The sequence below is a fragment of the Protomyctophum parallelum genome (genome assembly GCF_964188405.1).
Source record: "Protomyctophum parallelum genome assembly, chromosome: 6".
NCBI classification, from domain to species: Eukaryota; Metazoa; Chordata; class Actinopteri; order Myctophiformes; family Myctophidae; genus Protomyctophum; species Protomyctophum parallelum.
In genome coordinates, this window is record NC_139701.1 from 19,221,373 (window position 1) to 19,240,082 (window position 18,710).

The 18,710-nt window shown below is 45.6% G+C and overlaps 1 protein-coding gene across 1 annotated transcript in view; it reads right to left on the reverse strand.

Annotated features, from left to right (window-relative positions):
* Positions 1–18,710, reverse strand: part of scfd2 (sec1 family domain containing 2) — a 176,608-nt gene that overhangs the window by 145,381 nt on the left and 12,517 nt on the right. The window contains exons 3-4 of the mRNA XM_083766887.1: positions 17,732–17,859; positions 2,903–3,078 (exon numbers count right to left, since the gene is read on the reverse strand). Of these exons, the coding sequence (XP_083623013.1) occupies positions 2,903–3,078; positions 17,732–17,859 (304 nt within the window). The remainder of the gene's footprint in view (positions 1–2,902; positions 3,079–17,731; positions 17,860–18,710) is intronic.

An 18,710-nucleotide genomic window follows, 5' to 3' on the forward strand; every position in this document is an offset into this window, starting at 1 on the left:
TAAATACTGTGCCGTCCCGCTGATAGCTTAACCGCCACAGTTGATATAAAGACCCTGTGAAAACAGGCACGTAAGAGTGGGAGGAAATGTCTTTAGTATTAGTTAGCTTAAAGTGGCTGCAGCATGGCGCCTAGCCGTTCCACAAGCTGCGAGGGAGCTTCGCAGTGATCAGCAGAATGATGAGAAACAAAGAAACCATGGCTTTGTTCAGATTCATTTGTTTCTCCAGTATGATCTTTAGGACTGTTCTGTTCTTTGCAAGAAATCAGGTAGGATTTCTGTCTTCAGAGTCAGACCGTGTTGGCCTAATCTGATCTGTTTCTGTGATAATGGGGTAAACAACACTGGTGTGAGTAATGCTTAAATTTACACCGTCATAAGACTGTCCTTCAGCGAAAAAAGCAGGACCACAAGCTCACTTGCGAAGTGCCACAGCCATGAGACAAAGTATGAATCAGGCCTACTATGCACAACGGAGCACACAACAACAGAATGGATATCCGTCACCAGGTCCATCACGACATATGTATGATCCTGTAGTCATGGTGCTGTGAACCCTTTCTTCCCTAATAAGTTACTGTACGTCGCTTATGTTTTGTCATCGCTGTGTTGCGATTTGAAAGTTGAAACCAGCTAGGAATGAGGTTAAAATCTGATTGTCAAAGATCTGTCTCTTAAGTTAGTAGTAGTGCATAGTTGAGCCAAATGGCTGTTTTCCAGTCCGAGACAGACAAACAAACAGCTTCATTACAACAGTTTGGCACTCACAATGTGTGTGGGTCAAACTAATAAATCTGAGGACTGTCTGTTTTTTTACATCAAAACCTTCTCTCTCTCTTTGCCCTCTGACCGTGACACGATTTGACACACTTGTACATCTGCCCGTGTCCGTGTCTGCCCCCGTAAACTAGTCCCCTTCCTCGTCTCATCTCCCACCAAACCTCTAAACAGCTTGCTGGGAATCTGGACCTTTTTTTTTGCGACATTTACTGGATCCAAATGTTTTTCCTACAAACACAACTGGCCTTGTTTATGAAAGCAGTGTGTTTTTTCCTCTGGCTGCCTGTTTTGGCGCAGGATTCTCTGTCCCCTACGTAGCTCCCACCCACTCCCACTCACCTGGACACACTAAAGGAACACGTCAAAACCACATATCTGCGGGAATGGACAAGTGTTCATGTCAATGATTGAATGGCTTTCATTGAGTTAAAAATAAAAATAAAACCAATTAATACACTCAAAAACCTACACCATAAAACAAATGTGTCACCTCATATATCCATATTTCATCTATTTTTTTCATAAATGTCCCTGTATTATGCTTCTACGTATGCGGTATAAGCCTACTACAAGCTCACAACGCGTTGCAGCGCAAGGCGTTGTGAGCTTGCAGATCAGCTATTTTAGTCAAAGAGGTTTGGTGTAGTGATGAAAAAAGAGCAGACCAGTATTGAGAGTTAAGTTTGATCTGCAACACAATTTTATTATTTTATACAATATGTAATGGGGAGGGGGGGGGGGGGGGGGGTCCCTGCTTCATCTCTCTCTCAGCGAAGGGGTCCATGGCCTGAAAAAACATTGAAGACCCCTGGACTAGACGTTTGTGCTGTGCAGACAGACACTCATACTGCACGTCTTCAAAGCATTGTTTGAGTGCATTCTTTTTGCAACGAAGCAAACTTACAAATTTACAAACTCAAACTCAAAGTTTCTATTGTATGTGTCGTCTTCTCATTGTCCTCTTATTTGTATCCAATTTAAATGTAACAAGTGTTCATTTAACTCTGAAAGCATATATGAATGGACCTCGACCTCGGGGCTTTGATCAGCAATTTCGCCTGTTTAATGTGAATGTTTCATGGATTACATTTTGATTTTGGTTTACTTTTGATTATAACTTCAACACGATCCTGCACACAGTACAAGGACAGTGAATGGAATTTCATTGCATTACATCAACAAAAACCTGACGGAATTTGGCATTTAGCACACATCATGGTTATGGTGGACGATCAGTCATTTCCCACCGAGATTACATTTGGAAAACAGGCCACTGCAGATGTTCATTGCTTTAGTGTTTTAAAAACATGCGCATGACTGCGGCCTCCGAGGATTGAGATAGTTTTGCAAACAGGGGGCTCAAGATAGCAAAGAAATGTAAACATGAGAGAGAGAGAGAGAGAGAGAGAGAGAGAGAGACACTAATGTCACAGAGCGGCTTTCTTCACATGGATGGAGGGCTCCATGAGTTAACCACTAAAGCTCTATACTTCGTCATACGCACAATAAACACGCCATATTGCGACAACGTTGTGCACCTCTGCCACTATATTTGAAAATTAGGGACATCACGTCGAAAGTGGTTAAGACGAGTGTGTGTTTGTGTGTGTGTGTGTGTGTGTGTGTGTGTGTGTAGCAGCAAAATATGCCAGAGAATAATGATATCGAAAAAAGAAGTATGAAAAAGTTACACAGAACAGGGAAAGTCATTTCAGATTGTTGTGTTGGCTATTCAAGAAGAATAGCATATATACTGTACGAGCTCACAGCAGGCCACTTCGTGCAGGCATTTGTAGAATCGCCCTCAGGTCTAAAATGGGTTAAGGGGTGTGTGTGTGTGTGTGTGTGTGTGTGTGTGTGTGTGTGTGTGTGTGTGTGTTCTTTTCCTGAAGGTTTTCGGAAAATGCATGTTTTCCCTGCAGGTTTTATTCACTGATTAGCCTTGCTATGAAAAGAAGTGTCCAGCAGAGGAACTCTTCTCACTGACCATGATCTGATTCTGACAATCTACTGAATGGCCAATGGCAGGACATGTGAAGTTCTGTGTGTGTGTGTGTGTGTGTGTGTGTGTGTGTGTGTGTGTGTGTGTGTGTGTCGTGTGCGTGTGCGTGTGCGTGTGTACCTGCTGCAGCAGCCTCTCGAAGGCCAGGCAGGCGTCCCAGCGCAGCAGCCCAGGGTGCCGGAGGGTCTGGGCGGTGGCGAGGGCCAGTTGCAGGACTCCGCAGTGGCTCTCTAGCGCCGCCACACTGCTCCGGAACAGCTGCGCGTAGGAGCACAGCTGCTCGGGGGTAACGCGGCCTGCGGGAATGGAGGAAGGTTAGAAAGCCTGGAACCGTCTCTAATTAATTAAGTGGCAATCGCAGCGTAACGCGCATACATTGCATTCCACTATATCCTGTAGGCTATAAATGGAGGTTGTCTAGTGTCTGCTGGTAGCAAATTCAAAAACGAATCTTTAAACCACTTTGACCTTGCATATTATTTTGGCCATATCATTCTAGGCAAAATTGTACATTTGGAAAAGATTTCAAATGTTATCAGACATTTCTAAAGCAACAAAGGCCTGTAGCTTATAACTGAACTCGTACATATTTTCTCCATTCATTGCAGGATGAAGTATACGGTATATAGGGCTTTAGTGGTTTTAATTTGGGGCGTTTCTGATCTTTGTCATTAGCACATAATTGCAGAATGGTGATTGCATGCTCGCGCGCGCTTGGTACCCTCTCTTACAATCACCATCCTGCTCCATCCCCAGTCGTAACATTGTTTTTCTGTTGCGTTCCGTTTGTTTAGGAGCATCTAAGACGGCGTGCAGATCTTTTGGTTTTCTTCTCTTTGGGTGTGAGACTCTACAATGTAATGTAACATAACCGGACGGTATTCATAAGGCTTGTGAAATGATGGTGACTGCCAGATTTGGCATGTCATCAGCCACTGGTGAGGAGAGGGAGAGGGAGAGGGAGAGGGAGAGGGAGAGGGAGAGGTGGAACTATGTTGTTTTCCTGCTCTGGAGGAAAGGAGGACACGCATTGGGTGAGGAGAGGAAACACTGACTTTCTAACCAAAAGGAGGGTTTACATTACATCCACTAAATCCAATCTCCACTAAAGATTGGTATGTACACACGCACACGCAAACATGCATGCACATTGCACACAGATACACACAGACAGACACGCACACGCATACACACACACACACAGGCACACACACACAGGCACACACACACACGCTCATCCTGATGGGAAGAGCACAGTGAGGACCCAGAACAAATAGACAACCTATTCGCAAGCATAACAACCTCTTTAATAACTATTGTATACTCAGTGTGGGGCAGAGGGGAGACACTGATACCGTAGCATGCAATAATATTATCTCTGTCAGAGAGAGAAACACACATCCACAGTGCGTGTGTGTGTGTGTGTGTGTGTGTGTGTGTGTGTGTGTGTGTGTGTGTGTGTGTGTGTGTGTGTGTGTGTGTGTGTGTGTGTGTGTGTGTGTGTGTGTGTGTGTGTGTGTGTGTGTTAGTGTGTGTGTGTGTGTGTGTGCGTGTGTGTGTGTGTGTGTGTGTGTGAGAGAGAGACAGAGAGAGAGACTGCCAGCCGTGTACATTAGACTGTTAAGTCTGACTTATATCTTATACTGTATATTTATATGTGCTCCGAAAATAGCCCATGTACAAGCTTAAGCATGTGTGCAACATGACTAAAGTCTCTTTATTGTTTATGTTGTACTATTACTACAAAACAATTGAAAATAAATGGATTTAAGATGGTTAAAGCTGGGCTGTTGCCTGAGTCCAATGCATTTCTGACTACTTCGGGTCCAGGATTTGGCCCAGTTGGTTGTCCCCACGCTCAATAGTAGTCTATGTAGGAGAGCCGCCATTGGACTGGCCCCATGAAGTGAACGCAGTTTGCATAACTCTGTCTATATCTAAGGCTCTGAAGCTGAGCATAAGCAGGGCAGGGCAGGCGGACAGGGCAGGCGGACAGCAGTGGCTCAGTAGGTAGAGCGTCTGGATGTATGGCAACCGCAAGGTTCTCGGTCCGCAAGGTTCCCGGTTCGATCCCCGGCTCCCCCAGAGTTACCGTCGAAGTGTACTTGAGGCTTGAGCAAGACCCCTAATTGCTCCCGCTGTGCAGGTTGATGCACAGCATGGATGCATGCAGCCTTGCATGGTTTCCTCAGTCAACTGTGTGTGTGTGTGTGTGTGTGTGTGTGTGTGTGTGTGTGTGTGTGTGTGTGTGTGTGTGTGTGTGTGTGCGTGTGCAAATGGGTGAATGAAATGCACAATCTATGTAAAGCTATATAAATGCACCATTTACCATTATATGTGAGGGCTCTGCCAGTTAGTGCACACAGACCATAATACTCCTTGTGGGCGTGAGGACCGTCTCACGTCTCCTGTCCCCATGGTTTCATTTCTGTCCGTTTTATACTGACCTTAACTATTAAAAAAAAACTTTAAAAAAAAACGCGGAGTGACAGGTATGGGCTTAGTCTGAAATAAAGCGTGAGACATGCCAAAATATAAATCTTTAAAAAAGACCATTATTTGCACATGGACTTCAGTTGAGATGGAGCACTACTGTCAAGAGGCTTCAGCGTAATGTTTATATGAGTCATAATGTGTAACCAAGTGCGACTGGTGTGTGTGTGTGTGTGTGTGTGTGTGTGTGTGTGTTCAGTGTACACGTGAGTTCCATACAGTACGTGTGTGCCGCAGTGCCTGCAGTACAGCAGCGATAAGAGTCCCAGAGAGGCTGTCTGGGAGTGTGACTAATTTGTGTGAATGCAGGGTTCTCTATGATTATTTACAGAGCTGCCACAGAGTGAGTGTGTGTGTGTGTGTGTGTGTGTGTGTGTGTGTGGGGGGGGGGGGGGGGGGGGGGGGTAGGGGAGAGAGAGAGAGAGAGAGGCTGAGCTCCTTGTGCCCCATTAAAGACCCCCTGCTTAAGTCTCCTTCTCGCTTACCGGGAAGATTCGCACAGACACAGGAAGAGCGGGGTGAGGGGGGTTCAGTGAGTGGGTTCTAGGGGCGCACGGGGCAGCCTGGAGGTACGAGGGTCTAGGTCGACCCCTAGGGCTGCAGGGGGATTTGGTGGGGGTTTGGGAGGGGGGCACAAGGCGGGGAGAGAGGGGCACACATTAACTCCCCATAAAGCCTACTTCTTCATGTTGATATTCTGAACCAGCACCAGATGTGGGAGTATTTCCTGTTGGACTACGGGGCCAATGTTTTCTTTAGCGGGGCCAGGCAGATGACTGGAGGAGAAACAGACAGGCTAGGGTGAAAAATGGAGCAAACAAACCCACTCCACAATACTGCAATACGGAGGGTCGCCACGCACAGACGACTCTGTCGATGTCGGGATTAGGCGGCGTGTGGAACGTGAAATGTTGTTTTCAGCACCAGCGCTGGAGGGAGCGGGTCGAAGCCTGGCCGTCCACCGTTATAACCCAATAACAAAGAGCCAGCTTTCCCCCAGTGAGTGATAAGTATAGCTGACAGTGCTAAACAGTCTTGAAGGTCTGCCTGCTGGGAGACACGGCCTTTAAGCCTGACGAAGTGTGTCTGTGTGCTTGCGGGGGCACCATGGCGGGCAAGACGGAGCAAGTGTCTACGAAAGCGAATCAAGTTTCTGGTTGAAATTAAAAACGTTGCCGAGGAGCGAGTCCCCCTTGTCCAGAAATATTCTACATCCTGAAAAGCCCTATTGTGAACATATGCGGCTGTAAAAAGCCTGGCAACATACCCAAGTCTCACTAAGCCTGATGTGCCAAGCATAATTCAGCCCAGAACTGGGAAATACATCCAAACCAGGGGCCAAGGATACTTCTGCCCTAGAATAGGGAACCAAGAATGGGACACAGTTGGCAAAACATAATCAAGAGAGTAATGCTGTGTAGGCAGCAGGAGGCACAGTATGGATAATGCACAGCAGAGAGAAAGACAATCTGGGACTGAGAAAAGACCATAGCCTGTTTTACATTACACTGTCAAACAGGACTGGGTGAGCCCTTACTCGCCAGTACGGCAGAAATAGCTGATCTATAAGCTCACACAACGTGTCGCGCTGTGAGCTTGTAGAATGAACACCGTTTAAATTAGTTACTCGATTTCACCCCAAAGCTTTTCTTTGATTGTTTACACGTGTTGTTGCCAGATGCAAAACTAAGAAAGCTGATTTGATAATTAGGGTGTAGTTTCAAACAAAGGTGCACACGTCCACAGTAAAAGGGAATGTACGTACAGTGCTGCAAGTTCATGTCTAATAGCTCCCTAACGACTAAGGAGAACACATGTGAGAGTGTACACTTTCTCTTTACTTTTCCAGGCCAGCACAGTGATTCAATTTAATCAACTAGGATTTCATTTAAACAGCTCGTTTCATCTTTGTGTGTGTGTGCATGTGCGAATAATACATAGAGGCTCAGTTGTCAAAAGAAATGTCTTTTTTTCCATCCATTGTATCACACATACTACGTATGTGAGCAGAGATATTACATTTGTGTTTGAAATACTGGAAAATCTTGGTAAATATTTGGGCTTTTATGTCTCAACTTGTATTCCACATCACAAAGGATATTAGGGAACCACCAAAGTCATACAGTTACTACAGTATGAGAGCAGGCTAACGTGAGAGGAAAGTCTCCTATATAATCCACTATACTGTACAACCATTATACATGTAATATAAACTCAGCCTTGGAAGGCTTAGATGAAAAGCATGTACTGTACTGTATGTCATACTGAGTGAAATCATCTGCTGCGCATGATGTAATTTGACAAAACATGTGTTTGTCAGCTTCTGGCAACACCGTGCCCCGATTATCTTAAACCGGCTGAGGTCTTAAACACATTTACTTTGGCAAGTAAACACCTTATCGATTGTGTGTGGAAACATAGAAAGACAACATTGCCCAATTCGGGGAGAAGAAAACTAATCTGGCGAACAAAATGGCAAATAAATGGTTAAATACTTTTTGACGCTTGGAATAACCAACACGAGATTATTAAACAGTCCCTTGATTTTGTGCCCCAGGTGTTGTAGATGATGAATGCTAATTATGCCTTAATTGGATGTGTGTGCCTGTTCATGTGGATTTCAAGTAGATGCCTGTCAACACCATAAAACCATGCAGTGTGTAATTAATGGTGAAAACACTTGCGGTGAGAAGACACCTTTCAAGCTCTGAAAAATACATGTTATTGTATTGAGGATTAAATTTTAAATAGTGGAGTGATCTGCATATTCTTCTTACTATAGCTCTCTCTCACACACACTTTTCACCCCCGTCCAAAACGGTAGAGGAATGACAGAGTTACCATTTGGGGGTTCCTGGGGGTCCCTGGGGGTCCCCGAACCTTGAGACCCCCAAAGACGCCCCCAGGGGGGGGCGACACGATTCCAACAAGCCCACCCCCGTCCAAAACGGTAGAGAAATGACAGAGTTACCATTTTGGGGTTCCTGGGGGTCCCTGGGGGTCCCCGAACCTTGAGACCCCCAAAGACGCCCCCAGGGGGGCGACACGATTCCAACGAGCCCACCCCCGTCCAAAACTGTAGAGAAATGACAGAGTTACCATTTGGGGGTCCCCCGAAAAAAAAGAAAAAAAGAAAAGAAAAAAAGACCGTCTGGCCGACCTATCCACGGACCGGCCAACCTATCCACGGACCGGCCGACCTATCCACGGACCGGCCGACATATCAAACGACCGGCCGACCCACTCACGGACCGGCCGACCTACCAACAGACCGGCCGACCTATCGCATGGGCCGGTACAAAAAAAAGAAAAAATAAATAAAATAAAAAACGACCGGCCGACCTATAAAACGACCGGCCGACGGTGCGGACCGGCCGGCCCACCGTGCAGTCGGTTTTCATGAAACTTGGCAATATGGTAGAGGGCTATGCCAAACGGTGAGGATGCGAAGCCCACAACAATTGGCTAAAAGGTGGCGCTATAGCACTCAATTGAAAATACAAACTTTGAACAGGCATAGCTCATGAACCGTTTGACTGTCAGCAATAAAACTTTGATACATATGCATCTCCTCATGCCGAATAACTTTTCACCTATGAACATTAGCGCAGCCACCATTTTGAATTATATGAAAAACAGTTAATATAATAAGCTTCTTTTCTCTGCGATTGACGTATATATGGTTTTATACAGTTTTATATGGATCTGAAACAGTCACGGGTGCATAGATTACGGTTATAATTAGGATCTTCTGCTGGCTCGTATCTCGAAAACTACATAAAACTACTTTGCAGTATGGTAGAGGATGGTAGTAAAAGGTGGCCCTATAGCAATCGTTTGAAAATGAATCAGATTTTGAGAAGTTTGGAAAACGCTTAAACCTGATTTTCTGCCTGCATTTGCACATGTGATTATTCTTTTATAGCTGGAAGCAGCGATAACAAGCAATTTCAACAGGCATAATTCATGCCTCGTTTGTCCAAAAGCCATGAACTTGTTTACACATGTGAAACACACACTTTGTACGTGAAGAAATTTGTAAAAACATATATATAGCTGCAAGCAGCGATAAAAGGGACCAAGTATGAATGCAGCGAAGAAAAAGACTATGCAATATGCACAATAAGCGGGTCTGTTTGCACCGCTCAGTTCAGTTTTTCTTACTGCTTGGCCCCAACTTTTCGCTGCTTGCAGCTATATTTTTGAGGTCCAGCCTTTGGTGTGTAACCCAACTTTTGTCATCGACAATGAATGGACAATTTTGAGTGTTTGTCTAAACACAAACATTGCGTAACTCAAACATTGATGACGAAGGTGAGGACGCAAATTGTGATTGGCCGGAATGAGATGATGTATGTATGATGATGTACGATGATAAGAGCGCCCCTCACTTCACACGGGTGTGATTCTTAGCTTTCTTTTGCGATATTTGGTATTTACATCGTCATAGAACAACATATTCTGTGGGTCTAGAAAGATTAGTATAAACACTGGCAGTGGCTGAAGACTGTTCTAGAGAAACTGAAGGAAGGACAGGACACAGTGGCGCGATCACATAGGGATAAAGGATTTATGCAATGATTGGACATACTGCAGGTGTGGCAGTAGAGGAAAACAATTCATCTCAGACATTAAGCAAAACATGATTTGGGTAGAATTAAGTTTCTGATTTCACATCTAGGCCTAAACTGGAACTACGAAGCTACATACCGGTATTCTATTTACATTCCATACGTTGTCAGTCTTATTCTTTATTTTGTGTAACTGGGAAGCCTGCACAAAATCATTTTACTCCTTTATACATAGTGTAAACTTGTGATGTGAAAATGTATTCCCCACTCAAGCCTGATATACTTGCCAGTTTAAAAGTGATTAAACTTTAAGTTGAAGTTGTCAGGTGTGTACAGGAGCTTTACTCCTCAAAGCACTTTTATGTCGGGCAGAAACCTTGGAGTATATTGGCACTATCATCTCTGCTCACAATATATCCTATCACTGCTACGCCGATGACACACAACTGTTTCTATCCTTCCCCCCCTCTGCCACTCAGGTGGAAGAGCGCATCACTGCATGCCTGGCTGACATCTCACAGTGGATGTCCTCCAACCACCTCAAACTGAACCCAGACAAGACTGAGCTTCTCTTCTTCCCAGCTAAGTCCTGCCCTATGCAGGAGCTAACTATTTCCGTAGACAACGCCCTGGTAACGTCTGTCCCAACAGCCAGGAATCTTGGTGTTGTCCTGGACAGCCAGCTCTCGTTCAAAACTCACATCACAGCTGTCACTCGATCCTGTAGGTTCACACTCATACGACGAATTAGACCGTTCCTCACCCAGGAATCAGCCCAGCTCCTAATCCAGACAACAGTCTTGTCAAAACTCGACTACTGTAACTCCCTCCTTACTGGCCTACCAGCATGTGCACTTAAGCCTCTCCAGCTGATCCAAAATGCCGCAGCTCGCTTGGTCTTCAACCAGCCAAAATTCTCACATGTCTCCCCCCTGCTCCGCTCCCTCCACTGGCTCCCGGTCGCTGCCCGCACAGAATACAAAACTCTGATGCTGGCATTCAAAGCAACCAAAGGTATGGCTCCCCCATATCTTGCAAGTATGATCGAACCCTACAAACCCTCCCGCGCACTCAGATCAGCCAACGCAGGGAAGCTGGAAGTACCCTCACTAAAAACGCCGGGACACCGCTCCACACGTCCCAAACTCTTCTCCCTTCTGGCTCCAAAACTGTGGAATGCACTTCCCATTGCAGTCAGAACTGCATCATCACTCCCAATCTTCCGCCGTAGTCTGAAAACCCACCTTTTCAGAATCCATCATGGCCCGTAGCACTTACCCCACCCCCTTAGATAGCATTTCTGTAGACGTAGATAGCATTTGATACAGACTTATAGCATGTTATGTAGACAGCACTATAATTGCATTGTATGTAGTCATAGCACATCATAGTACATAAGTATAGCATAGTAGTATAGATGTATAGTTTATATGTATAGTTTCATCATATAGATATTCCACTGTTACTTTCTTAGCTTACGCATGTTTCATGATAAATGTTCTTATGTGATGTATTCCCATGCTTTTTTTGTTCTTGCTTAATGTAAGTTGCTCTGGATTAACTGGACTAAATGCCTAAATTGTAATTGTAAATTGTATATCCATACTTCAACTTTTCTAAATCAATGCCCTACTTCATAATACAAGAGTGCAAAAACATAGCACTAGTCCTGTGGCGTTCACTGTGCACTGACAGAGCGAGTGTGTGTGCATTATGCTGTTATTAATATGGATATAATCAGAAGCCAATTAGGTCTACAAATGTACTGGAACATTTCATTGCAAATATGAACTTTGGTACTACCATGATTGATTTTGCACAAAGATTACGGTAATTCCAAGTAGAGTCCATGTCAGCATAACGCCCCCATGCATGTTTCCATGATAACGGTAAACCAAAGAACAAACTCACAAGACAAACAACGATAAATTAATGCTACTATTTTTGGACTTGTGCACTTTATCTTCAAGTCTGATCATTTTGAGAATGCAACCAATTTGTAAAACATCTGATTTGCAACAAAAATGACTGTTAACAAAATAATCTACCTTTAATATTATGCTTTTATGTTTTTTTGTTCTTTATAGTTATACATCTTGTATAAAGGTACAATAAATAAGAGTGTGGTGGATGAGAGTGTACTTTATGCCAGAACTAAATGTTTTAAAACACATTCATAAACCTCATTGTCCAGATTTACGGGATAAGTAGCTATTAGCAATAAACTGCCCTTGGTTCTCTGGCTACAAAGTAATTTGCCACTTGGTAGCATCTTGAAGTCCCAAATCTATGGTTGGGATGGCTAACATCTTTAAAAGCCTGCAAGCTTTGCTGACACAACATGCCCTGGATGGAGGGAAGCTCACATCCATTGATGCGCTGGGCTGTCCGCACAATCCTCTGCAATGCTTTGCGGTGGAGGTCGGTACAGTACAGTTAGACAAAACAGGACAAAACAGCACACCAGTGTTGGTGAGGTGCTGGCCTAAGGCAGTAAATAAGTAAAAATGAGAAAAAACCACAATGCTGTATATTTATTGACAAGAATCCAACGTTTCGACCTAGGAGGTCTTCTTCAGGGACCGTGCATCGTGGCTACTCGTGTGCGGCCTTTTTCTCATTTTTACGGTAAAGTACAGTTCCCATACCAGGCATACCGGGAGCCTCTTCCCTGATATACTGTAAAATACAGCCCTGAAATGGCTACTGAATCTCTACCATGGTCAAAGTGCTGAACAGCGGTGCGAGGCCAGCGGCCGGCCGGGGGCTATATAGGGGCAGGATTTACTGGACAGGGAGGATGACTTGCATTCTATCCGTGTGGGGTGACTCAGGGGCTAAGTGACCGCCAGCAAAGCCTCAATGGTTTTGGACGGCCTCGTGAGTTACGCTACATGTAACGGGAACTCGGGAAGACACAGGAAGGCATGCAGACTTTTATTTATGCACTCGGGAGTCGGGAGTGGATGGAAGACCTGGATGTTATATTTATGGACGTGTCACTGCCTGCATACCGCTCCCAGACTGTACTTACTGTGCCTCAGAGTACAGGACGAGATGTGGAGGACACTTCAGCACAAGAGAAAACTCACTGTCACATTCATTAACTCAGTCACACTCACTACACTCAGTGTCTATGTGCAATTGTGCATGGGCCTGTGTGTGCAAACGACTACATCTGTCTGGGTTCTCCTCAGAAAAGTTGAGAAGGAGACGTATTGTTGCATTCGTTCATGTCCCATTGGAGATTATACGGCCTGTGCTGGCTCGCGGCTTGAAATATGTGTTTATCAAGGCTTTTTAATTCATTCTCCTGGCACAACAGAGACACGTTTGGCTAGGAGAGCAGGAAATAGCTGTCATCTGATAGTATGCGTGCGTGTGAGTGTGTGTGAGTTAACGTGTGTGTACAGTAATGTGTAATGAGTTTGATTTGTCAATCACTGTGCAAAAAAACATCTGATATCCGCATGAGACAATTGTGTTGTACTTTACCACTTTTAAACTCACATCCCTATTTCTAGCATGTCATCATCAGCAAAGAAATAGCAGATACAAGCTCACAAGTTACGTGTTGCCGCGCACAGTGTTGTGACCTTGCAGATCGGCTATTTTAGCTATTCGTCGCATAAAGATTAAGTGGTCAATGATGTACGATGGATAAAGCACAGAGGTCCAATCATATCATATTTAACATTTTTATTTCACTTGACGGCTGTGATATTGGAGATAATGTCCTCAAGGCCCATAAAACTCCCAAATCTATTAAAGACTCCGTAATAAACAAGAGCGATGAATCAACTCCTGGATGAAACAGCTCTTTTTCATTTGTAAGACGGGATCATGAGGGTGGTCCCCTTTTATTAAAGACACTGAAATAGAAATAAAAGATCAGCTCAGTGATGTTGCTTAAACTCAGGATTAAACTGGAGAAATCTAAAAATGATTGGATCAGACTTCCTTCGGATACATGGCGAATGTGTCCTCGCCTCTCCAAACGCCAGAGTCTTAGCTCATGACATTGTCAGAAAACCCACAATGCACCAGGGGGAATACGGCCACATTATGTCAGAGAGTCAGCGCAGACCTTGTCAACACAGTTCACTTCCACTGCAATAAGAACACACATCAAGTAAACACGTACAGCGTACTGTATAGTGTGTAGTGTGTGTGTGTGTGTGTGTGTGTGTGTGTGTGTGTGTGTGTGTGTGTGTGTGTGTGCGTGCATATATATACTCCATTATATATTCCCCTTACTAGGACAGAGAACATAACATGCAACACAACGGACACAAAAGCGCATGCATGTTTGCTGAGACAGAAACCAAAGCTGTCCAAACAATTCCCTGCTCCGAGCTAAAGTGCCATAAAAAACACACACTGGACTCCCTCTGGTTCTAATACGCACATGCACATGCACATGCACGTACAGTACGTACACGCAGACACACATACACACACGCACACACACGTGCACACTGACTCACTTTCACAACACACACAGGAGGACTATTTCATCGGTCCATTGTGTTTGTGAATTATTGTGAGAAACCTGCGTGATCTCACTGTATCTCTAAGCAGAACATTCTCATGCTCTGAGGAATGGCCGGCCGGCGCCGGCGTCCAGAAAACCCGTATGTCTCAAACCGTTACTTCTCAGGAAAAACAAGCCGAGTTCCAAATGGATCCGATGAAGTTGTCATTTAGTCACACGCTATACTCATACTTCTCTACAATATTTATAAAATCCTTTAACCTTAATCCTTTAAGCTTTAATCCACTTAAGAAAAACCTATGGTAACCACTTTCACTTTAAAAAATGCATGGGCTTGCAGATCTGCAAGTTTTGCTATTTTTGACACTCTTGCAGGACATTAATGAGGGGGAAACAAATCCATACAAAGTTACTTGAAATACGGAGATGCAAGGTTTCTGCCAGACGGCTACTCTCTCTCTATCTATCCCTTCCCAGGGCGATCTTATCCTCCTGTGAGATGGAAACTGAGCCAAGTTGGATGAGGCTGATATGTGAAAGTGTGTGTAGGCACTGCATCGGTCACGCTGCAGCGGCGTGTGACCTGACGAGGATGACATGTGTGCGGGTCGACCCCGTGGGGCAGGCAGAGCGGGAGGGACGGCCATGACAGTGACGGGTACAGGGAGGAGGATGGCGCTCTGCTGGTGGTGAGATGAGGGAGGCTGCGATGGGAAAATGCTGTGTTGCGCGTGCGTGCGTGCGTGCGTGTGTGTGTGTGTGTGTGTGTTGGAGGGGGTAATGGTGCTGAAGGGGATGATGGACGTTGAGAAAGAGAGAATGGGGGGGTCTGGTCCTCTGCCAAAGGGGGATATAGATCCAGTATTTAGGGCGTTTGGCAATGCCTCCTGTCTTTCTCCCCCTCTCTTCTCTCTCTCTCCCTCTCCCCCCTCCCTCCCTCCCTGCGGGGACACAAAATCAACAGGCTGTCCGTCAACATGTGGGAACAGCTTACTGCCATACCGGCATCACTCTCTCCCTCCATGAACTCTCTCTCTCTCTCTCTCTCTCTCTCTCTCTCTCTCTATCTCTCTCTCTCTCTCTCTCTCTCTCTCTCTCTCTCTCTCTCTCTCTCCCCCCTCCCTCCATGAACTCTCTCTCCTTCTACAATCCCTCTCTTTACGAACTCTCTCTTGCTCCCCAAAAGTATTTCTTTTGTTCTCTACTTGACTGTGACTCCCTCATATCCCGTCTGCTCTCTCTCTGCTTGACGAGGTACATTTGTCCACATAAATCCAATGGAAAGCAGCCATTCAGGCTTAGGAGCGGCTAAACGCTGCACTTTAACAGAGAAGTGTGAAATGAGACCGCCGTGGCTATGCACGGTGCGTGTGTGTGCGTGTGTGTGTGCGCAATATTACAACCAGGTTGTTAATGAGAGACCAGGCCCTCCTTATAGTACCTCCCCCTGCTACTTATGAACCTGCATATTACCCCTGTGTGTGTGTGTGTGTATGTGTATGTGTATGTGTGTGTGTGTGTGTGTGTGTGTGTGTGTGTGTGTGTGTGTGTGTGTGTGTGTGTGTGTGTGTGTGTGTGCGCGTGTGTGTGTATGTCGCATGTAAATGTGTGAATCAGTCTTTCCGTGTGTGTGCATGTGTACATTGTATGCAAAACGCGAATGATGTACAGTAGACTCATAGACCCATATGTCTATGAGTCAGAATGCTTAGCGAGGTGAAGGTATGTGTGCGTGTGTGTGTGTGTGTGTGTGTGTGTGTGTGTGTCTTTATCTCTGCATGTCTTTGCATACTTTTACCCTTCACTTCAGCCCCCTCTGCTTCATTAACAAACAACAAAAAGTCAGCCAGAGCCGTGTGTGTGTGTGTGTGTGTGTGTGTGTGTGTGTGTGTGTGTGTGTGTGTGTGTGTGTGTGTGTGTCAGAGAGCCAACATGTGGTTCACATTTCCTCTGTGGCCACATGGGCAAATACGTGCAGTGCGCGGCAGCGGCCTCTGGGTCTCAGTAGGAGGCGCTATGGCTCTTCACTCTCACAACCACTGCCATTCTAAACACACTGTACACTACAGCTCCACAGCGTTACTTTCACCATCACCCTTCTGCCTTGTTTTCATACAATGATAATATACCATGTCAACCCTACTGTATATCTCCTTTTAATATATACAGGTATATATGCATTTAATGCCTTCTAAATCATTATTTCAATCAGTATGTCAAGATGTTTCAATAATAGCAGCAAAAAAAAAACACAGAGGCTTTCCCGGTCTTAAGAGAGCGATAGAGAGAAAAGAGGGAGAGGGAGAGAGAAAGTGAGGGCAGCAAGAGTGAGGTCAAGAATAGCGGTAAATCCCGTCCGATTGATCTAGATAATAATTGTGTATACTAACTAATGTCCCTATGCCTGTTTGGGTATTATGTGTTAATGTGTGGAATATGAGTATTGATCTTGTATTACCGTACTTCTACGGAGGCAGTTGTACGTGTTAAGCATTTGAGTCCGAGACAACTTTGCTCACAGGGACAATAAAGTATATTGTATCACAAAGCAAGCCGATTAGATGATTAGATCTGTGCCTTTGCTGCACATCGTATGTTATCTGGCTCCACTGTTAGGGTGCTCTTGGGCTATTTTCACAACATGACATCGGTGACTAATATCACTGCGTAAGGATTATTTCCCCCCATGTGGCCGATTAGTTTCCAGGCTATAAAAGAGTGCTTATATAAGTGGTTAACATGGCTGTGCCGTGCACCTTATGTGTTGTTGTTGCTCCACACAGTGTCTGCCACCGCTACAACACAACACCAGGCAGACGCGCTGCACGGCCGCCAGGGCTCTACCAACCTCACCGGCGGTCTAGTCCCGTCTGTCAGGGCTCTACCAACCTCACCGGCGGTCTAGTCCCGTCTGTCAGGGCTCTACCAACCTCACCGGCGGTCTAGTCCCGTCTGTCAGGGCTCTACCAACCTCACCGGCGGTCTAGTCCCGTCTGTCAGGGCTCTACCAACCTCACCGGCGGTCTAGTCCCGTCTGTCAGGGCTCTACCAACCTCACCGGCGGTCTAGTCCCATCTGTCAGCACACCACCAGGACTGTACCAACCTCACCGGCGATCTAGTCCCGTCTGTCACCACACCGTACGTTATGTGGGGTTATAGTGTCGTGCTCTTTGTTCCTGTACGCCCATGTCGGTCGCCCCGTGTCATTTAGTGAACAAATTATGTTCTGTGCCTCTGCGCCAATACCACAAGTAATTCCTCCTATGAACCTCATTGGCAACGCGGCACGTCTGAGTTCAGTCAGTGTTTTGTCTGAGAACGGGCCGGAGGAATCATCTCTCAATGCGAGAGGGAGAGGGAAGCAAATAATGGCGGCCGTCGGGCTTACCCATGCTCATCTTGATTGGCAGCTGCTCCTTGCTGGCGGCCTCCACCAGGTGTCTCTGCACCTCCATCACGGCTTCCTTCTGCTTGCTGGTCAGCATGGCCTCCCACAGAGCCCGGGACGCATCAGACCTGATGGCACAACACATGGAAAGGTCAGTCACACACACACACACACACACACACACACGGCTGCATTGCATATATCATTTTCTTTTGTGCCTATGGAACTTTTGTATTTTAACATTGTTTCCTGTCAGTTGACGTTTGTATTAGATTTTTCTATTTGAGCTTTTACAAAATATATATATATTTCACCCACTTAAGTAAATGGTGCATTTATATAGTGCCTTTATCCAAGGCACTTTACATAGATTGTGCATTACATTCACCCATTCATACACACATTCATACACCGAAGGCGGCGGAAACCATGCAAGGCACCAACCTGCACATCAGGAGCAATTAGGGGTTCAGTGTCTTGCTCAAGGACACTTCGACACTAACTCTAGGGGAGCCCGGGTTCGAACTGGCAACCTTGCGTTTACCACCCAGCCACTCTACCCCTGAACCACCGCCGCCCACACCAGACTGTAATCTTGTGATGTGAAGATTTTAAGTTGAGTGTACATGTTTGAGTCTGCTTACATTGGCAAGTGAGTGCATGCCGTTGCCGTGCATCTTCCAGTCTAAATTCCACCAACATGCACTGCCCCCCCCCCCCCATCTCTGTGTAACCTCTAACAGGAAAAAACACTAATTAAGACGGGGAGCATCAATAACTCTCTCAATCTGTGTGTTTTTTTCCCACCATAGACAAGCAGTGCAGCGGCAGGAGCCTAGAGACGGACCCGACCCGTATCGCAAGGTCCTCCTGGCGATACCATCTGACAGTCCAGAACCACATCTCCTCATTACCCAGCGGGTTACAGAACGCGCTGATCCACAACACTGATGGGAGGCCTTTTAATGACAGACATGCG